The sequence below is a fragment of the Eptesicus fuscus genome, chromosome 12 (assembly GCF_027574615.1).
Source record: "Eptesicus fuscus isolate TK198812 chromosome 12, DD_ASM_mEF_20220401, whole genome shotgun sequence".
In the NCBI taxonomy this organism is placed as follows: Eukaryota; Metazoa; Chordata; class Mammalia; order Chiroptera; family Vespertilionidae; genus Eptesicus; species Eptesicus fuscus.
Window position 1 is genome coordinate 1,321,889 of NC_072484.1, and position 20,365 is coordinate 1,342,253.

Here is a 20,365-nt window from a genome sequence, read left to right on the forward strand (position 1 = left end):
CAATGGCCCTTCACCCCCCCGCCCCCCCCCCCAGCATCACACCACCGGCATCAACTGTGAGCACTGCCTGCCCGGCTTTTATCGCGACCCCGACCAGCCCCTGGACTCGCCCCACACCTGCCGTCGTGAGTGGGGTCCACCTGGCTGGGGTGTCCTGGGGACGGGTGGCTGGGAGCAGGGTCTGCCCAGACCGGTATCCCGGGGTCCCCGGCCCCCTGCCTCCCCGGGGCCCTCCCACCGCTCCGGGAGGCCGGCCACAGCTCTCCTCCCACTGTCCAGATTGAGGAGACCGCCCGTCCTGGGCTTGGGTCTCATGACTGGCGGCCCCCACCCAGGTTGCAACTGCGAGTCAAATTTCACAGACGGGACGTGTGAGGACCTGACCGGCCGCTGCTACTGCCGGCCCAACTTCACGGGGGAGCGGTGCGAGGCGTGTGCTGCGGGCCTCACGGGCTTCCCACACTGCTACCGTGAGGGTGCTGGCCGGGGGGTCGGGCCCCGGGGGAACCCTCTGGTCCTGCCTCCTCCCTTCCATGTGCTGAGCCAGCCTGGCTGACATGCGTGTCTCCTCCCCAGCCGTGTCCTCCCCCCGCAACTCCTCCGTGGCACAGGTGCAGCAGGCTGGACAGATCGTGAGTAAGTGTCCCTGAGGTCCCGCTCGGCCTGGGTGCCCTGGAGCCCGGGGCAGGAGGCCCCGTGGAGGCCCTGCGGGGAGGTGGGATACTCACTTTAGTCACATTCGTTTGGGCTCTTTTCATTTTCTGCGAACAATACGTATTCATGCCAGAAAACGGTCAAAACTCTTAAGTAAGCTTACCGTCAAAGGAGACACCCGGCCTCGCGCCGCCGGGACCTCTGTGGACCCGCACGCTGGCGCTCACACGCTGTGTGCTCTGCGGCTGTTTCAGAATTGCGTTTCCCACCCACCGCCACCCTGTGAGCATGTCACCCCTCGTCCTGTGTCACACAGAACGATGGAGCGTTTATTCAGCCAACTCCCAGGTGCTGGGACTTGGGCTCTTTCCGATGGTCTTCTTAAATAATGTTCCGATAAACATCCTCGCAGCTCAAGCTTCCCGTGACGCCCCAGTTCTTCTGTAGGAAGGGTTCCCAAAGAGGGTTCTGCCCGGCCCGGCAGGCACCCGGGGGCACTCGGGCTGGGGCGCCAGCTTGTTCTCCGGGGAAGCCCTCTGCCAGCGCCAGGCGCCAGGCCTTAGCACACGCGTTAAATCCAGTCACTGCTTTGGGGCTCGGCAAGGTTCATTACCGACAGCCTGGTCCTCGCCCACGGGCGACCCTTCTCGTGAGCGTCTCTGGAATTGGGACCCGCTTTCGGTGGACGGCACGCCCCAGTCGAATCTGCAGGCGCCTCCTTTCGTAGCCGCGGCTGTTGTGAGTAAGGCTGCAGGATCGCTGGGGTGCAGGCAGCTTTTCCAGTTGGTGTTTTCATTTTCTTTGGATAAATAACCTGACGTGGAATCACTGGGTCAAATGGGAGTTCCATTTTTAATATTTTGAGGAGCCTCCACACTGTTCTCCACAGTGGCTGCGCCGGTCTGCACCCCCTCCAGCAGTGCCCGGGTTCCCTTTCCTCCACGTCCTCGCGGGCCCTGGTTGTTTGTAGATTTGTTGGTGGTAGCCTTTCTGGCCGGTCTGAGGTGGTACCTCGTGGTTTTGATGTGCATCTCTCAGATGATCAGTGATGTTGAGCATGTTTCCATATGTCTCTTGGCCTTCTGTATGTCCTCTTTGGAGAAGTGTCTATTCAGGTCCTCTGCCCATTGGGTTTTTTGGGTGTGTGTTTTTAAATCTTCACCTGAGGATATTTTTCATTGAGATATATATATGTTTTGTTAGAGAGAGACAGAGAGAGAAACATCAATGTGAGAGAGAAACATCGATCAGTTGCCTCCTGTACGTGCCCCACCGGGACTGAGCCCACAGTCTTTTGGTGTACAGGATGATGCTCCAATCAACCGAGCCCCCTGGCCAGGGCTGCTTGGGTTTTTATTTTTATATTGAATTGTATGAGTTTTGGGGTTTTTTAAAATACATATTTTTATTGATTTCAGAGAGAAAGGGAGAGGGAAAGATTGAAACATCAATGATGAGAGAGAATCATCGATTGGCTGCCTCCTGCATGCCCTCTACTGGGATCGAGTCCACAACCCGAGCCTGTGCCCTTGACCGGAATCAAACCTGGGACCCTTCAGTCCTCAGGCCGACGCTCTATCCACTGAGCCAAAAACGGCCAGGGCTATGAGTTTTCAATATATTTTGGATATTAGCCCTTTATCAAATGTATCGTTTGCAAATACCTTCAATTCAGTAGGTTCCCACCCAAGCTGTATTGCACGTTTAATCTGTGGATTACTATAGAATGAATTCTATTAACATGGACCCGCCATTGAACATAGACACTTTCATTAATGAGACTGGTTGAAAGGTTTCTTGTTTGTTTGCGCCATCTTGCTTTGGTTTGTAAGTCACCTTGTAAAATACTTGGAAAGGGGTTCACAGGTATGTATCCTTGACTGGGAATCGAACCCGTGACTTTTGATTGTCTATTTTTATTCTCTTTCTTTCTTTTTATCTCTTCCTTCATTTGACCTAACAGAAATGCATTGAATTTATTGGTGTTTTCAAAGGATAGCACAAGGTTATAGTACAAGATTGCTTGGGTTTTTCTCTGACTCATGTGGGGCAGATATTTTGTTTCCTTATATAGAAATTTTGGAACTAAAGTCTCTAATGCCTTCTCTATCCTTTCTTGTGGTTTATTGTTGTTTTTGATAGCTTCTTGAATTATTCCTTTTCAGTTTTTCTTAGTTGTCAATTCAAAGGTTTAAAGCAGCAGTTCTCAAGCGGGGGTGATTTTGATCCATAGGAAAACGTCTAAAATGTCTTTCTGGTTGTTGTAACTGGGGGTGCTGTTGGCATACAGTGAGTGGAGGGAGGCTAGGGGTGTACAACATATCATACAATGCCAGCCAGTGTGGTTTAGTTGTTGAGCGTCAACCTAGGAAACAGGAGTTCACGGTTTGATTCCTGGTCAGGGCACATGCCTTGGTTGCAGGTTCGTTCCCCAGAGTGGGGTGTGCAGGAGGCAGCCAATCAATGATTCTCTCTCATCATTGATGTTTCTAGCTCTCTCTCCTTCTCCCTCCCTCTCTGATATTTAAAAGAAAATAAGAAGAGTACATCTTTAAGAAAAAAAAAAAAAATACAGTGCACAGTACGGCCCCACCCCTATGATAGTTGTCCAGCACAGAATGTCAGTGGTACTGAGGTTGAGAAACCTGGGCTAAAGCTATCAGTTTGCCTCAGAATATAACTTTGGCTAGGTGCATTGCACAAGGTTGATTGTTGTGTTCTCACTATTGCTTTTTTCTACTTAGTCATTTCCGTTTTTATTTGCTTTTGACCAGAGTTTTTTAGAAGCATGTTTGTCATTCTTGGTGGTTTGATTTTCTTTCTGCTTTTTTTTTTTTAATCTCTTTATTGATTTCAGAGAGGAAGGGAAAGGGAGAGGGAGATAGAAACATCAGTGATGAGAGAGAATCATCGATCGGCTGCCTCCTGCACACCCCCACACTGGGGATCAAGCCCGCAACCCCGGCATGTGCCCCAACCAACCAAACCACGACCTCCTGGTTTATAGATCGACACAGCCACTGGGCCACACTGACCTGGCGCTGCCCTTTGTCGGTTCAGTCCTCGTTTTGCTGCATCATAGTCAGATTCAGCAGCCGGACAATTTCTGCTTTTTGTGTTTTGAATTTGGTATTTTGTTTTCCACCCTTTTGGGTTGTTCCATGAACATGTGGCTGGAACATGTATTCTCTGTTGGATACAGATCTTTGTGAGTGCACCTGTTCCAGCACGCGTGTTAATTATGCTATTAAATCCACTCTGTCCGAGTGTGGTTTGTGCCACATGCTGAGAACAGCCTATTCAGTCTGTCTCTATAGGAGTCTGGTTTTGCCAAACTCTCGAAATGTTGGTAGTTTATTTCGCTTTCTGCACCTGAAGACCGTGTTTATTCTGCTCTCAGAGGCTTGGGTTTGCTGCCTCTCTTGTGGGGGGGGGGGGGGGCACCAGTCCATTTTCTCAGCACACATCCCTTTTGTCCCCATTGATGCTCGTGGCCTGGGATTTGCGTCCCTGTCTCCACGCTCACCTTCTCTGCACCTGCACTGCATGCTCTGCGGCACCAGCTTTCTTTCCTGTTGAGTAGTTCGAGCTGCGTCTTTTCAGGAGGACGCGACCGCATTGTCCTTTCAGAGTCAAACTGAGGCTTTGGGTTTTGTCTCAGACGGAGTTGAGGTCCAGGGATGGCGGCGTTCTCCCTTTCGGCTTCATTTTCCCTCTCTTGCCTTTTGCTGGTTGAGCAACCAAACATGTTTTGGTCTTGGTGGGCTGGTTCGTGTTTCCTCTCTGCGGTGTGTAAATTCTGGCCCATGGTCACCGTACACTTTGGGCAAATGTCGAGCTGCTCTTCTCTCTCAGTAACAAAACCTAAGTTGTCGTCATGGCCCTCTACGCACAAGTTAAGACTTGAACAATTTTTTTCTCCTTCCTTCCTGCCCCCGGTGTTGCTCAGTGGTCAGCCTGTACACCGAAGGGTCACGGGTTTGATTCCTGGCCAAGGGCACGTACCTGGGTTGCAGGTTTGATCCCCGGCTCCAGTCGGGAGGCAACCAGTCAATGTGTCTACATCAGTGTTTCTCTCTCCCCGCTTCCTTCGTCCCTTCCACTCTCTAAAAATCAATGGAAAAAATATCCTCTGGTGGGGATTAATAACAACAAAAACGACTAGAATTTTCTCTTGCCGTGTCACGATTCTGAGTTTAAATGTTGTGTGGCTGTGTGAACGCCCATGGTTGACTTGGTATCTACATCACAAACGACAAGAGTCCACGTATGTGTAGTCGCCCTCATTTCGACACTCACCACTGTTTTCCCTGGAACGTCAACTTCCCCTTTTTGGGATTTTTATTGTCCTTTATTTGTGTGATTTAAAATTTAAAAATATATTTTTGCAATTACAATTTTCATACAATATTATGTTAGTGTTGGATGTCCAACATAGTGGTTAGTTGTTTATACATCTTGCGAAGTGATCTCCCCGTAAGCCCAGTGCCCGCCTGCCTTTGATTGTCTCTTAGTTTATATGTGTGCCGCGTGAGAATGTACGGACATGCCCTGGCTGGTTTGGCTCAGTGGATGGAGCGTTGGTCTGCGGACCGAAGGGTCCCAGGTTCAATTCCGGTCAGGGTTGCGGGCTCAGTCCAACGTGCAGGAGGCAGCCAATCGATTCCCTCTCATCATTGATGTTTCTCTCTCTCTCTCTCTCTTCCTCCCCCGTCCTCTCTGAAATCAATAAAAATAAAAAAATAAAAGAATGTACGGATATGGGTTTGTGGAGAAGGGAGGTTTCCTGCGGAGAGGGCTGGTCGGCAGGGCCTCTGAGGCTTCCCTCCTGCCCCCACCCAGGCTGCGACTGCAACGCTGGGGGGACCCGGGACAACGCCTGCCAGAAGGACCCGCAGCTGGGACGCTGCCTGTGCAAACCCAACTTCCAGGGCGTCTACTGCGAGTTCTGTGCCCCAGGGTTCTACGGCCAGGACTGCCACCGTGAGTCCAGCCCCACTCCCGTCCCCACCCCCATCCCCGCATAGACCCCGGACCAACTGTGGCCACCCCTCCCGCAGCGTGCCCGTGTTCCAGCCCCGGAGCGGTGGACGGGGACTGTGACCGTGACTCGGGCCAGTGCACGTGCCGGGCAGGCTTCCAGGGGGCCACGTGTGACCGCTGTGCCCCTGGCTACTTCCACTTCCCCCTCTGCCAGTGTGAGCGAGGCCTCCCCAGTGGGCATGGTGGGCCTGGGGTCTTGTCTGCCCCGCTCAGCACCCTGTGGCCCTCTCTGCCCCGCAGTGTGTGGCTGCAGTACCGCGGGGACCCTGCCCGAGGGCTGCGACGAGGCTGGCCACTGCCTGTGCCGGCCCGAGTTCGATGGCCCTCACTGTGACCGCTGTCGCCCCGGCCACCACGGCTACCCTGACTGCCGAGGTGAGCAGAGGGCCGGGCCGGGCAGGAGCCCTTAGGCGGGTGCGGGAGGGCCACCGCCGGTGCCATGGCCTGCCCCTGTGTCTCTTGCAGCTTGCGACTGCGACCCCCAGGGGGCGCTGGATCAGCTCTGCAGTGTAGGCGGGGCGTGTCGCTGCCGCCCGGGCTACGCAGGCACCACCTGCCGGGAGTGCAGCCCTGGTTTCCACGGCTTCCCCGCCTGTGCCCGTGAGTGTCCTTGCAGGAGGCCGGGGGAGGCCGGGGGAGGCTCGGGGGGCGTCCCACTGCACGCCCAGCCCACACCTCCGCCCTCCCCAGCCTGCCACTGCTCTGCCCACGGCTCCCTGGATGCGGCCTGTGACCCCCGCAGCGGGCAGTGCAACTGCCGGCCCCGAGTGACAGGGCTGCGGTGTGACACGTGTGTGCCCGGCACCTACAACTTCCCCTACTGTGAAGGTGAGGCTGGTGCCATGTGCGAGTCGGGCTCACACACTGCACACATCATGTGCTGGACGTTCCCGCCACTGTCTGTGTGCTCTGTGCCCGTGCATGTGTCCATGTGGTTGTTCTCGCATGCGTTCATGTGAGGTTCGTATGCTGTGGGTGTGTATCCACGATCCTCATTAGTGTCCATGCACATCTCCGTGTGTTTGTTCCTGGATGTGTGTTCGTGTGTTGTGTTTGTGTCCATATGCTGTGTGTGTGCACATGTGTGTTCACATGTGTGCTCATGTGCTGAATGCCCTGGTTGCCTGTTCATAATCATGTGCTGGGGCGGGGAAAGGCACATGCCCCTGTGGTGTGGGGACCAGAACATGGAAGTGCACATCTTCATGCCTGTTTACACGTGTGGGAGCTGTGGGGCCTGGCCAGGCCTGGGGAATTCTTTGCCGTTAGGGTCAATGACTAAGGAATGACCGAGCGGTGTCTCCACAGCCGGCTCCTGCCACCCTGCTGGCCTGGCCCCCGCTGATCGTGTCCTTCCTGAGGTGAGCCACTCAGCCCTTGATGGGGCTGAGACCGATGCTTCCCCCGCGAATTGGTCACTTGGGAAATCTCATGGCTCATTTGTTCCCCTGGCGGGTCCTCCGCCCCCACTTGGGGGGTGCCAGAGATGGTGCAGGGCCAGGGCTCCAGGGCTGAGAGTTTGTAGATAGGAGGAGGGGCCCACTCTCACCCTCAGTCTCAACCTCTCCCAGGCACAGGCCCTGTGTACATGCCGGACACACGTGGAGGGGCCAAGCTGTGATCGCTGTAAACCTGGGTTCTGGGGGCTGAGTTCCAGCAACCCTGAGGGCTGCACCCGTGAGTCTGCGCAGAGTGGATGCGGGGGTTGGGGGAGAACCCTGGAGGGACAGGGAGGTGAGGGTTGGCCTCACAGAGTCCAGGCCCTCCTGCTCCCTCCCACACTGTCAGGCCTGCTCTTCCCCTCCCCCAGGCTGCAGCTGCGACCCCAGGGGCACACTGGGTGGAGCTGCCGAGTGCCAGCTGGTGAGTCTGAGGGCCAAGGTGCTGGGGGCTCTAGAGGCAGGTGCACTGGGACACCCTTCCCTGCCTAGTCCCACCTTCGCCCTCGCCCCCCAGGGCAATGGCCAGTGCTTCTGCAAGCCCCACGTGTGCGGCCAGACCTGTGCAGTGTGCAAGGACGGCTTCTTTGGGCTGGGCCAGGCCGGCTACTTCGGCTGCCGCAGTGAGTGCCCTCCTCCTGGGCCCTCGGACCACGTCTGGGGGGCTGGGGCCTGGGGGGACAGAGGAGTCAGGAGCCGGGTGGGGTCTGGGCATGGGGGGCCCTGATGCTGGACTGGGACTCACTGAGCTGCTCCTGATGCCTGGCCAGGCCCGAGCTGGGCTGGGAGAGGGCTCTGCCCTCTGGCCCCTTCCCTCCAATCCTGCACCCGACAGACGTCACCGATCACTCCTCGCCCCCTCCCTCCTGGGCCTGCACTCAGAACCTCCCTGTGCCGAGTCCCGGTTGGCTTCTCAGCCCGTTGGTCCTGACAAGGTGGACGGAGCCCCAGGCCTGTCCCCTGAGCAGGCTGTGGGAGGAGCACTGAGGCGGGTGAGGGCCCGGCAGCACTGACCTCACCCCTCCCTCCCGTACAGGCTGCCGGTGCGATGTTGGCGGTGCGCTGGGCCAGGGCTGTGAACCGAGGACAGGCGCCTGCCGGTGCCGCCCCAACACGCATGGCCCCACCTGCAGCGAGTGGGTACCCCATTCCCATCGGTGGGAGATAGCTGGTCCTCTGGGTTTGTCCCTGGGGACCCGGGGGGCTGTGCCGGACCAGAGCCTGCCCCACCCAACAGCCGGCAGGCTGCTCTGACACCCGTGTTGTGGCCAGGCCGGCCCCGGACCACTACCTCCCTGACCTGCACCACCTGCGCCTGGAGCTGGAGGAGGCGGCCACGCCCGAGGGCCACGCTGTGCGCTTTGGCTTCAACCCCCTCGAGTTTGAGAACTTCAGTTGGAGGGGCTACGCCCAAATGGCGCCCGTCCAGGTGGGTGTGGGCCGCCCTTCCCCAGGGCGCAGCTTAAAGTGCCCAGTGGGGTGGGCAGGCCTCTGAGGCCACAGGACCCAGCTCTGAGTGGCCAGGGAGGGGTGACCCCGATCTACCATGTCCCCCCAGCCCAGGATTGTGGCCAGGCTGAACGTGACCTCCCCTGACCTCTTCTGGCTCGTATTCCGATATGTCAACCGTGGGCCCTTGAGTGTGAGCGGGCGGGTCTCTGTGCAGGAGGAGGGCAAGTTAGCCTCCTGTGCCAACTGTGAGTGCATCGGGGGCCACCCCCACGCCCTCCCCCTCCCACCTTGTCCCAAACCCCTGCATCCACTCACACCTCCACCCCCCAGCCCCAGCCCTGACTTGGGCCCATGCACAGGAGGGGAAGCCGCCTGCCCTGCTGGCCCTGGGGCGTGTGGCCTGGGGTGCCTGTCGCGGGTTGTGTCCATTCTTCCTGCCCGTCCCCACCCCAGGCACGGAGCAGAGCCAGCCTGTGGCCTTCCCGCCCAGCACGGAGCCCACCTTCGTCACCGTGCCCCAGAGAGGCTTTGGGGAGCCCTTCGTGTTGAACCCTGGCACCTGGGCCCTGCTCGTGGAGGCTGAAGGGGTGCTCCTGGTGAGGCGGGGCTGAGAGGATGGGGGGGCGGAGTGGGGGGGCCGCACACTGACTCCCCCCCCCCCCGCAGGACTACGTGGCACTGCTGCCCAGCGCCTACTACGAGGCGGCCCTGCTGCAGCTGCGGGCGACCGAGGCCTGCACGTTCCGGCCCGCCGCCCAGCGTTCCGGGGAGAAGTGAGGCCGGCCTGGCGAGGGGTGGGGCCTGACCGTCACTGCACGCCGGCCTCTGGCCCCGTGCTGACCGAAGACTGTCCCCCACACAGCTGCCTGCTCTACACCCACCTGCCCCTGGATGGCTTCCCCTCGGCTCCTGGGCTCGAGGCCCTGTGTCTGCGAGACAACAGCCTCCCCCGGCCCTGCCCCCGGGAGCGGCTCAGCCCCTCGCACCCACTGCTGGTCGTCTGCCAGGGCAATGACGTGCGTGTCCCTGGGACCCCGGGGGGTGGCAGGCGGGGCCAAGACCTGCGGGGAAGGGTACCCTTGGCCTGGGAGACGGGGTCCATGTTGCAGTGAGAGGACACAGGTGCGGGACACCCTCAGGGCCTCCTCTGTCTGAGCCCCAGCCCTCTGGCTCATGTGAGGGCGTGGCGGGTGGTTCAGGCTCAAGGCTCAGGCTCGACCTCTGGGCTCTGTGCTCAGCAGAGGGGAGGCCAGGGGCCGGGGAGGCCGAGGGACTGCGGTGTTCTGGGGGGAGGGCCCCAGGCAGCAGGCGTAGAAGGGCGTGTCCCAGGGAGCCTGGGGGGTCCTGTTCTCCAGGTGGGGGCTGGGCAGGCCTCTGATTGCCCTGTCCCCCCAGGTGGACGTCCAGCTGCAGGTGGCGGTACCCAGGCCAGGCCGCTATGCCCTGGTGGCGGAGTACGCCAATGCAGAGGCCCACCAGGAGGTGGGTGTGGTGGTGCACACTCCCCAGCATCTCCCCCAGCAGGGGGCGCTCACTCTGCTCCCCTGCCTGTACAGGTACTCAGGGCGGAGGTGGGGGGATTGGGGCCCCAGGGCTGCTCACCTGCTGACTGCCCCTCCCCACTCCCAGCACCCTCTGCCGGGGCACCGCTCTGGACGAGCAGCACCACCTGGTGGCCTTCCACCTAGACACAGAGGCCAGCGTCCGGCTCACGGCCCAGCAGGCGCACTTCCTCCTGGTAAGGCCCTGACACCTCACCTGCGTGGCCCAGGACCCCATGGCGGCAGGTCTTTCAGGAGAGCTTAAACCCACATAAAGGGTAGAGAAAAGAGCCCTGGCCAGTGTGCTCAGTGGTTAGAGCGTCAGCCTGCACACCCAAGGGCCTCGGGTTTGATTGCTGGTCAAGGGCATGTACTTGGGTTGCAGGTTCAATCCCCAGCCCCGGTTGGGCACATGCAGGAAGCAACCAATCAATGTGTCTCTCTCACATCCATGTTGCTCTCTCTCTCTTTCTCTCTCTCTCTCTCTCTCTCTCCTCCTCCTCCTCCTCCCTCCCTCCATTCCACTCTCTCTAAAAATCAATGGAAAAATTACCCTCAGGTGAGGATTAACAACATCAAAAAAAGTAGGAGAAGGTAACGAGCCCAGGTCCCCGTCACCAGTGCCACCGGTAGCTCGTGCCTGTCTGTTCTTCCAGCACCTTCCACCTGCAGGGTCCTTCCTGTGGGCACAACATGTCCATTCCCTTACTAGTAACACATGGCCACCTCAGGAAGTATGGTGCATCGGAGTAGGAAAGAAATGGTGGTCTTCATAAAAGTCCATTTTTGGTATAATTTACCAAAGCAGATCCCCGTGTGAACAGGGCCCCGCCCTGGGGTTGGGAAGCGTCTGTGACGGGGGTCCTGAAGCTTAGCAGTCAGCAGCAGGGTGGCAATTTCTTCTGCCTCAGCCTCACAGGGCTGATCAAGTCGCTGTGATTAGGCCGTAATCACAGAACACTGCAATCTCCATCACTCTTTGGAGCCCAGAACCAAGCGTCAGGGTTTATTCAACACAAGACCAGAAGCGATGGCGTTTGCCTTCTGCGAAGTATCGTACGGTCTGTTGCAGCCACTTCCCTAGGGCCTCGGCCTTTAGGAAGTTCTCGGAGCGATAGACGCACCGTTTTTATAAAAGCATCCGGTACCAACGAGAGCCTGGCCGCGGACAGGGCAGCCCTGTGGCCGGGGCGGGGCTGCTGGTCCCACTGCGTGGAGCCGTGTGTTCTGCGTGCTGCTAACAACGGGACAGTGCGGCGGCTCCTGGGCTGTCCGCTGGGACCCCGTTGTTTCCCAGCGGGTGGTCGTGGACTAGGGTGTGTCCAGCTTTCCATGCGCACGGGAGAGCACCCAGGGCAGCCACCCCCGAGACGGGCAGCACCCTTCCTCTGTTCAGGGGCTTTCCGTCACAAATCACAGGGCGCCCTTCTGCTGGCCCGGGGCCACCGATGTGTGCGTTGCCGTGGTCACGCAGCGTTCCTGCCACTGCTGCGACGGGTCTGCGCGGTCACATTTGTCTTGCACTTCCAATCGCAGTGGACGGCACAGGCAGGAATGCCCGCTGTGAACCCATCCCGGGAGTTGGGGGGGGCAGGCCGTCAACCTGCAGATGGCAGTGGGGTGGGTGGCAGGGAGGACCGCCCTTGGGGACAACTAGGAGGTGCCGCAGGCCCCAGAAACTGCACTCAAGGGCTGAGGTTGTGCAGAGGAGGAGATGGCATAGCAGGCAGGGACTTGGTGTCAAGAGCAGGACTCGGGCCCTGACCGGTGTGGCTCAGTGGATAGAGCGTCGGCCTGTGGACTCAAGGGTCCCAGGTTCGATTCCGGTCAAGGGCATGTACCTTGGTTGCGGGCACATCCCCAGTAGGGGGATGTGCAGGAGGCAGCTGATCAATGTTTCTCTCTCATCGATGTTTCTAACTCTCTATCTCTCTCCCTTCCTCTCTGTAAAAAGTCAATAAAATATATTTAAAAAGAGCAGGACTCAGGTTGGACACCAGTGTGGACAGACTCCACCTGCGTGCCCACGCCCACGCCTGGCCCTCTGCCCACAGCACAGCATCACCCTGGTTCCCATGGAGACGTTCAGTCTGGAGTTTGTGGAGCCCCGGGTCCGCTGCGTGAGCAGCCATGGGGCCTTCAGCCCCAGCAGGTATGGGGTGGGAGGGGCTGAGTGGCAGGAGGGGCTGAGCGGCCTGTGGGCACACTGGCCAGGCCGGCACTCAGCCCCATGCCCCTCCCAGTGCCTCCTGCCTGCCCTCCCGCTTCCCGAAGCCGCCCCAGCCCACCATCCTCAGGGACTGCCTGGTGCTGCCCTTGCCGCCCGGCCTCCCACTGACCCGCTCGCAGGAGCTCACGCCGGGCGCGCCCCCGTCTGGACCCCAGCCACGGCCCCCCACCGCCGTGGACCCCGATGCCGAGCCCACCTTGCTGCGACACCCCCAGGTGAGGACGGGTGTGGGTGAGGCGGGATGTGCGGGGGAACCCCAGTGTCCACACACCCGCCCACTCGCGGAGCCTGTCCCTGCAGGGGACGGTGGTCTTCACCGCCCACGTGCCTGCCCTGGGCCGCTACGCCTTCCTGCTGCACGGCTACCAGCCCGCCCACCCCGCCTTCGCCGTGGAGGTCCTCGTGAACGGGGGCCGCATCTGGCAGGGTGAGCGCATCTGGCAGGGTGGGCGGGGGCGGGGCGGGGCGGGGCAGACTCCCGACCAGGCGCCCGGCAGGGCTCCCTCGTCCGCACAGCCCCGTGTGGTCAGCACACAATGTGCACAGATGGCGTGTGGCTCCCGTGGCCCATGGCACGATGCCTGTCACCTGGCTGTGAGTGACAGGTCCGCACACCCCTCCTGTCGTCAGTTCTCAAACGAGATGCCCTCGGGCCGACCCAGTGTCCGGTGCCGGCGGGCCCACCTCCCAACCCCTCCTGTCCCTGCTCCTCACGTCTGTTTTAGGAGTTAGGGGTCACCCGTCACCCACAGGCCATCGAGGGTTTGCTACGGGACACTTGTTGATGACACGTGTTCTATGTGTTTGCCCATTTTGTTCCCGCTCAGCCAAGCGCAGGGGCCATGGCTGGTCCGAGTAGTGTGAGGGCCTAGTCCCTCCCTGGTGACTGCAGGACAGCCCTGCCTGGAGGAGGCCTGGGGCCCGGGGTTCGGTGAGTGTTGGGGGATGACCTGCCTTTTCTTGCCCCTCCAGGGCATGCCAACGCCACCTTCTGCCCACATGGCTATGGCTGCCGCAGCCTGGTGGTATGTGAGGGCCAGGCCATTTTGGACGTGACCGACAGCGAGCTCACGGTGACCCTGCGTGTGCCCGAGGGCCGCTGGCTCTGGGTGGTGAGTCTGAGGCGGGGGCCCCGATGGAGACGTCCTGAACCTGCGCACACCTCGCTCCTACACCCAGCCTCACACTCGTCACACCACCCCAGTCATTCGGCCAGCGTGGGGGCCCAGGGCTGGGGGTGATGCCCCCACCGTCTCAGCTGCCTGGCCAGGCCTCGGCCAGTGCGGAGACCCCGGGATGAGCTCCGGCGGGCGGCTCTGGCACTCTCCCCTGACCCGGGCCCTCTGCTGGGCCCTCGGAGGTGACCAGACCCCGGTGCCCTAGGAGTACGTGCTGGTGGTCCCCGAGGACGCCTACAGCTCCAGCTACCTCCAGGAGGAGCCCCTGGACAAGTCCTATGACTTCATCAGCCAGTGTGCCACCCACGGCTACCACATCAGGTGGGCTGGGCTCGGGGCGGGGCGGGGGGGGCAGGGCAGGGGTTCCGGGCAGGGAGATGGCCTCACCACCTGCCCCTCACCCCAGCCCCACCAGCTCATCCCAGTTCTGCCGAGATGCGGCCACCTCTCTCTCCCTCTTCTACAACAACGGGGCTCGGCCCTGTGGCTGCCATGAGGCCGGTGCCACCAGCCCCACCTGTGAGCCCTATGGGGGCCAGTGTCCCTGCCGCCCTCACGTCATCGGCCGAGACTGCTCCCGCTGCGCCACCGGCTACTGGGGCTTCCCCAGCTGCAGGCGTGAGTACTTCCGTCCACGGGTTCGCCAGCGGGGGTGGTGCCCAATCTCAGAGGAGCTTCCCACCAGGAAATGTGGACATTGGTCAGGAGAACATTCTAGAGCCTGGCAGACCAGTCCAGCCACCTCCTGTCTTGTGGGACCTCAGGCAGCATCCGGCCCAGGCTTTGCAGGGTTGTCCAGAAGGTTCTAGGGCGGCGATCCCAGGTGGCTGACCCCACATCAGAGCAGCCGCCTGAGGCCAGGGCCCAGAGCTGGGTGGAGCAGGGCCGGGAGGTGGGGAGGGCTGCAGTCTGGGGCCTCTGCGAGGGGCAGAGGGGCCACCAGCTGTGCACGCTCCCCGCAGCCTGCGACTGTGAGGGGCGCCTGTGTGACGAGCTCACAGGCCACTGCCTCTGCCCACCGCGCACCGTCCCGCCCGGCTGTGTCACCTGCCAGCCCCGGACCTTCGGCTGCCACCCGCTGGTTGGCTGCGAGGAGTGCAACTGCTCGAGGCCCGGCGTGCAGGAGCTGGGGGACCCCACCTGCGACAAGGACAGCGGCCAGTGCAAGTGAGCCGGGCGGCCCGCAACGCGAGGCGGTCCTGGGGCGCAGGGTAGCATTTCTGGGTCCAGAGGTCCTGAGCCCACACTCCCTCCTCGGTCGCAGCGCCCTCTCCTTCAGTTCTGGGGGGCGGGGGACCGCCTGCCTCCTCTCGCTACAGCGTGCGGGTCCTGGTAGAGGGGAGGCCCAGTCCGCCTCTGCACCCCTCCGGCAGGTGCAGACCCCACGTGGCTGGGCGCCGCTGCGACACCTGTGCCCCTGGCTTCTACGGCTACCCCAGCTGCCGCCCCTGCGACTGCCACCAGGCTGGCTCCGCGCCGAGCGTGTGTGACCCCCTCACGGGCCAGTGTCACTGCAAGGTGAGGGACGGGAGGCCGGGGGCCAGGGCCTGCGCCCTGCCCACCCCTCGTCCTGCTCATCCACGGCAGGGCAGCCTCGGGGGGGGGGAGGGCTCCCCGGAAGCTTTTGGGAGGGTGGCCCATTGGCAAGGGGTTGACGGTGAGCCGAGGCGGTTGAGGGCCGGCACGTAGCTGGCCAACTGCCTTGCCCTGGCCTCCTGCCCCAGGAGAACGTTCAGGGCCCCAGATGTGACCAGTGCCGCCTGGGAACCTTCTCCCTGGACGCTGCCAACCCCAAAGGCTGCACCCGCTGCTTCTGCTTCGGTGCCACGGAGCGCTGCAGGAGCTCCGTCCACACCCGCCAGGAGGTGCGTGGGCAGGGCCGCGGGAGGCTCCCCGCTTCCGGGAGGGCACACGCTGCTCCCCCACCGGCGGGTTCTGCAGTCGGGGGTGGGCCCTATAACGTGGGGGTGCTCACCGAGCGTCCTGCCCGTGTGCCCACAGTTCATGGACATGGAGGGCTGGGTGCTGCTGAGCAGTGACCGGCAAGTGGTGCCCCACGAGCTGCGGGTGGAGGCAGGGCTGCTCCACGCGGACCTGCAGCACCTCCCCGAGACCGTCCCCGAGCTGTACTGGCAGGCGCCGCCCTCCTATCTGGGGGACCGGGTGAGTGGGCACATCGGGCCTCAGGGGGGTGCCGTGTCCTGGGAGGCGTGGGGGCTCCATGAGCCCACAGGCCCAGCCCAGCGTTGCTCAAGACCTCTGCGGAGACGCTGGGTCTATGGAGAGGGTCTGGCCGGGTCACATTCCTCTGTCCCATCTCCAGGTGTCATCCTACGGGGGGACCCTCCGCTATGAGCTGCACTCGGAGAGCCAGCGGGGAGACGTGTTCCTCCCCACAGAGAGCCGGCCGGACGTGCTGCTGCAGGTGGCTGCCGGGCGGCGTGGCGGGTGGGCAGGTGGGCACAGCCGAGCCAGGACAGTGGGCAGCCCTGACCACGCACTTGCCCGCCTCCCCAGGGCAACCAGATGAGCATCATGTTCCTGGAGCCGGGGCACCCGGAGCCCGGGCACGTGCACCAGGGGCAGCTGCAGCTGGTGGAGGTGAGTGGAGCTGGCTGGCACCCACGTGGCCCAGAAAAGGCCAAAAGGGGCCAGGACTGTGGTGCCCACTCATGTTGGGAAATGGTCCAGGAGCAGGACAGGGCTCACCCCACGCTCGCTTTTGAGGTTGCCCGTGGGCAACGCTCCCAGCCCATGCTGGCTTCCACTCCCTGCTCCCAGCTGGGTCCTCCTGTGTGTGTCTTTGCCCAGTTCCCTCTCCACCTGTTGTCTTTATCTTTTTCGAGGAGTTCTGAGTCGCTCCTGACTTTGGAGACATGGCTGTTGCCGCCCAGTTGCCGGCTCGCCTGTCTTTCTCTAAGATGTCTTCTGAAGAACAGTTCTTACGTGTTATGTGCTCAAGTTTATGAATTTCTCATTTGCAGTTAGTATTGTGTCTCCCTTAAGAAAGTATTTGTCTCTCTGAGATCAGAAAGTACGCACATAAGTTTTCTCCTAAAAGCTTAAACTATCTTGGTATGTTCAAAATCTAACATACCAGAGCTGGCTTTTGTGCATGGCGAGGTAGGGACCCAGGCGCTGCCTCCCCCCAGGATGGGTTGTTCCAGCTTCGAGTGTAACCCCCTCCTGCCCCACATGACCTGAGACCCACCCGATGGGAGGGTCTGTTCTATGCTCCTGGTCTGCCCCACTGAGCACCTGTGGTGGCCCTGCAGGGTAACTTTCGGCACACGGAGACCCACAGCGCCGTGTCCCGCGAGGAGCTCATGATGGTGCTGGCCGGCCTGCAGCAGCTGCAGATCCGCGCCCTCTTCTCCAAGTTCTCCAGGGCCGTCTCCCTGCGCAGGGTGGCACTGGAGGTGGCCAGCAAGATGGGCAGGGGGCCTCTGGCCAGCAATGTGGAGTTGTGCATGTGCCCTGCCAATTACCTCGGGGACTCATGCCAGGTGAGGTGGGGAGGGGGCAGGCACCGTCAGTCTGCCCCACCCATGCACATCTGTTCCCCCCCCCCCAGTGTCCACTCTTGCCTTCCATCCCCATTGGTGTCACCCACCCTCCTCTCCACCCTCCAAGCACCCCAACCTTCCCACCACAGGCTGAGCCAGCCGCTTGCTCATCTGTCTGCTAATCTGTCAGCCGTGTCCCTGCCAGCCCTTGACCACCCACTGCCCTGTCCACCGCTGGTCTGAATCTGACCGTGAGCGCGGCCCCTGCCCTGCCTCCTTCCCTGACCACCGATGCTCCCCCAGGAGTGTGCCCCTGGTTACTACCGGGACGTCAAAGGTCTCTTTTTGGGTCGCTGCATCCCCTGTCAGTGCCACGGCCACTCAGACCTCTGCATCCCAGGCTCGGGCACCTGCACGGTGAGTGGGACTCGGCGGAGGGAGCCACGAGGGACCTGTGGGTCGGTAGTTACGGACACAGGTCTGAGGAGGCGCCCTGGGCAGGGCCCCCAGCAGGGTTGGGGTGGGAACTGGGGCCTTCACTGTCAGCGCTGACCTGTCCCTCCGCCCCAGGACTGCCAGCACCACACCGAGGGCGACCACTGTGAGCGCTGCCAGGCTGGCTTCGTGCGCACCGGGACAGAGGACCCCGCAGCCCCCTGCGTCAGCTGCCCCTGCCCGGTTTCGGTGCCTTCCAACAAGTAAGCTGGCGAGTCAGCACGGACTTCCGGGAGGTCCGGGCAGCTGTGGGGGTCCATGAGGCAGGGCCCCTGGCTCCCAGAGGCTGGCCCGGTCTGGATACACAGGTGCTCGCGCAGGTGTGCAGGTGCGTGCGTGACAACCGCCTTCGTTTCTGTAGCTTCGCGGTGGGCTGCGTCTTTCCAGGGGGCCGCACCCAGTGCCTCTGCAAACCCGGCTACGTAGGAGCCTCCTGTGAGCGGTGAGCCTGGCAGGAGCGGCTGGAGGGCAAGCTGGGCTGGGGGTGGGGGACGGGCCTCAAGCGCAGCCACACCGCTCTGACCCCGCCCTCATCCCAGGTGCGCCCCTGGCTTCTTCGGGAACCCGCTGGTGCTGGGCAGCTCATGCCAGCCCTGCAACTGCAGTGGCAACGGGGACCCCAACATGATCTTTAAGGACTGTGACCCCCTGACGGGCGCCTGCCACAGCTGCCTGCGCCACACCACCGGGCCCCACTGCGAGACCTGCGCCCCTGGCTTCTATGGCAACGCCCTGCTGCCGGGCAACTGCACTCGTAGGCCCCAGGGGAGGGTGGTTCAGTGCTGGGGGTGGGGGGAGGGACGCTGGGTATCCCCTGGGAGCAGGCTGTCCCATGCTGGGCCCAGCAGGAAGAGGGTGGACCCAGCCAGTCCTCCCCATAAGACCCAGGGCGGCTTTGGGGCAGCCTCTGCTGAGGCATCCCGTGAGGCTCCTGCCAGGCCTGGCTGAGCCTGGACCGCGGGGGGAGGGCAGAGTGGGATGGGATGGCCTGGAGCAGGGGTGGAGGAGGTGGTACAAAGTGAGGGCCTGGGGTTCCCATGGGGGCAGGAGACGGAGGCAGCAGGAGCTCACTAAGCCTGGGGGGGGGGGAGCTCGGGGAGGGGAGGACTACTTCACAGCCCACCTTCTGCAGGGTGCGACTGCTCCCCGTGTGGGACAGAGGCCTGTGACCCCCACAGCGGGTACTGCCTGTGCAAGGCAGGTGTGACAGGACCTCGCTGTGACCGCTGTCAGGTAGGGCTGCCTGGGAGGGGCGAGCCTTGTTGTACAAGGGCGGGGCCTCGGGACTGGAGGGGCGGGGCCTCGGGACTGGAGGGGCGGGGCCTCGGGTCAGGAGGGGACCTGGGGCTGCGGGGTAGAAACTTATGGTTGAAGGAGTGGAGGAAGCCGGGTCTGGAGGGCTGGGCAGAGCTGTGACCACACCTGTGCCTGCAGGAAGGACACTTCGGCTTCGAGGGCTGCGGGGGTTGCCACCCGTGCGCCTGTGGACCAGCCTCCAGGGGCTCTGAGTGCCACCCCCAGACTGGACAGTGCCACTGCATGCCAGGGGCCGGGGGGCTCCAGTGCCGAGAGTGTGCTCCCGGCCACTGGGGGCTCCCCGAGCAGGGCTGCCGGCGTGAGTGCAAGGGGCAGGGCACCGTGGGGTGGGCACCTCAGGGTGGTGAGTCCCCAGGGCCCTCTGCCAGCCACACGCCCCATCCTACCCTGCCCCCGCTCCAGGCTGCCAGTGCCAGGAGGGCCATTGTGACGTGCACACGGGCCGCTGCACGTGTCCCCCGGGGCTCAGCGGGGAGCGCTGTGACACCTGTAGCCACCAGCACCAGGTGCCGGTGCCCGGCGGTCCTGGGAGCGGCGGCGTGCACTGCGAAGGTGCGTCCGTCCCCGCTCTCCCCTCCACCCATCTGACCACACCCATCTCACCCCAGCTTGGCACTGCTCTGGTGACCCCAGCACTAACTTCAACTTGCAGAGGAGTCCTGTGGCCTCAAATTTCCCTCTCAGTTCTCCAAGGGACCCCACACCTGTCCTTACATTGACCCCGGACCCCCTCCCAGTGAGACCTCCGGCCCTCAGCCCAGCTCAGTGCCCCCATGCCAACTCCATGGCCCCTGGCTGACCCATCCCCACCATGTGGACCCCGACACCTCCCTGCCCATGGCCGCCCCACACCCTGCACTGACCTGCCCGCCCGCCCGCAGTGTGTGACCACTGCGTGGTCCTGCTCCTGGACGACCTGGAGCGGGCCGGCACCCTCCTCCCCGCCATCCGGGAGCAGCTGCGAGGCATCAACACCAGCTCCCTGGCCTGGGCCCAGCTGCACAGGCTGGACGCCTCCATCGCGGACCTGCAGGTACTGAGCTGTGGCCCCTGGCCTGCCCGTCCCAGGTGGCAGGCCCTCACTGTCCCTCCCCCCCAGGGCCAGCTCCGGAGCCCCGCAGGCCCCCGCCATGAGGCCACACAGCAGCTGGAGGCACTGGAGAGACAGAGCAAGAGTCTCGGGCAGGACACCCAGCGGATGGACAGCCAGGCAGGACCCGAGCCCCGAGGCCCTCTCCCTGAGCCCCAAACCCTCCATTGTCACTCCCAACCCTCAGCTCAGGCCCAAGGCCACTCCCCAGGCCCCTGGGCTGATGGGGTACTGTGTCCACAGGCCACAGGGGCCCGAGGGAGGGCTGGACAGCTGCTGGACAGCACAGAGGCCACACTGGGCCGGGCGCAGACACTGCTGGAGGCCATCCTGGACCTGGACCGAACCCTGAGCGGTAGGGGCTGGCCCAGGCGGGCGGGGCAGCTGGAGAGCTGAATGATGCTCAAGGCTCAGAGCAGG

The 20,365-nt window shown here is 62.2% G+C and overlaps 1 protein-coding gene across 1 annotated transcript in view; it reads left to right on the forward strand.

The window, feature by feature from the left end:
* Positions 1-20,365, forward strand: part of LAMA5 (laminin subunit alpha 5) — a 48,293-nt gene that overhangs the window by 18,648 nt on the left and 9,280 nt on the right. The window contains exons 9-51 of the mRNA XM_028133532.2: positions 35-125; positions 336-470; positions 577-636; positions 5,497-5,637; positions 5,715-5,852; positions 5,938-6,072; positions 6,163-6,297; positions 6,388-6,525; positions 7,006-7,058; positions 7,269-7,374; positions 7,508-7,560; positions 7,654-7,759; positions 8,173-8,272; positions 8,409-8,565; positions 8,695-8,833; positions 9,042-9,184; positions 9,255-9,361; positions 9,451-9,604; positions 9,984-10,144; positions 10,218-10,326; positions 12,184-12,281; positions 12,373-12,574; positions 12,660-12,786; positions 13,332-13,471; positions 13,743-13,858; positions 13,944-14,155; positions 14,500-14,704; positions 14,911-15,055; positions 15,262-15,402; positions 15,539-15,700; positions 15,861-15,962; positions 16,055-16,138; positions 16,813-17,043; positions 17,347-17,460; positions 17,614-17,741; positions 17,900-17,980; positions 18,078-18,292; positions 18,671-18,771; positions 18,973-19,153; positions 19,258-19,407; positions 19,737-19,888; positions 19,955-20,065; positions 20,189-20,300. Coding sequence (XP_027989333.2) covers positions 35-125; positions 336-470; positions 577-636; positions 5,497-5,637; positions 5,715-5,852; positions 5,938-6,072; positions 6,163-6,297; positions 6,388-6,525; positions 7,006-7,058; positions 7,269-7,374; positions 7,508-7,560; positions 7,654-7,759; positions 8,173-8,272; positions 8,409-8,565; positions 8,695-8,833; positions 9,042-9,184; positions 9,255-9,361; positions 9,451-9,604; positions 9,984-10,144; positions 10,218-10,326; positions 12,184-12,281; positions 12,373-12,574; positions 12,660-12,786; positions 13,332-13,471; positions 13,743-13,858; positions 13,944-14,155; positions 14,500-14,704; positions 14,911-15,055; positions 15,262-15,402; positions 15,539-15,700; positions 15,861-15,962; positions 16,055-16,138; positions 16,813-17,043; positions 17,347-17,460; positions 17,614-17,741; positions 17,900-17,980; positions 18,078-18,292; positions 18,671-18,771; positions 18,973-19,153; positions 19,258-19,407; positions 19,737-19,888; positions 19,955-20,065; positions 20,189-20,300 — 5,671 coding nt within the window. The remainder of the gene's footprint in view (positions 1-34; positions 126-335; positions 471-576; positions 637-5,496; positions 5,638-5,714; positions 5,853-5,937; positions 6,073-6,162; positions 6,298-6,387; positions 6,526-7,005; positions 7,059-7,268; positions 7,375-7,507; positions 7,561-7,653; positions 7,760-8,172; positions 8,273-8,408; positions 8,566-8,694; positions 8,834-9,041; positions 9,185-9,254; positions 9,362-9,450; positions 9,605-9,983; positions 10,145-10,217; positions 10,327-12,183; positions 12,282-12,372; positions 12,575-12,659; positions 12,787-13,331; positions 13,472-13,742; positions 13,859-13,943; positions 14,156-14,499; positions 14,705-14,910; positions 15,056-15,261; positions 15,403-15,538; positions 15,701-15,860; positions 15,963-16,054; positions 16,139-16,812; positions 17,044-17,346; positions 17,461-17,613; positions 17,742-17,899; positions 17,981-18,077; positions 18,293-18,670; positions 18,772-18,972; positions 19,154-19,257; positions 19,408-19,736; positions 19,889-19,954; positions 20,066-20,188; positions 20,301-20,365) is intronic.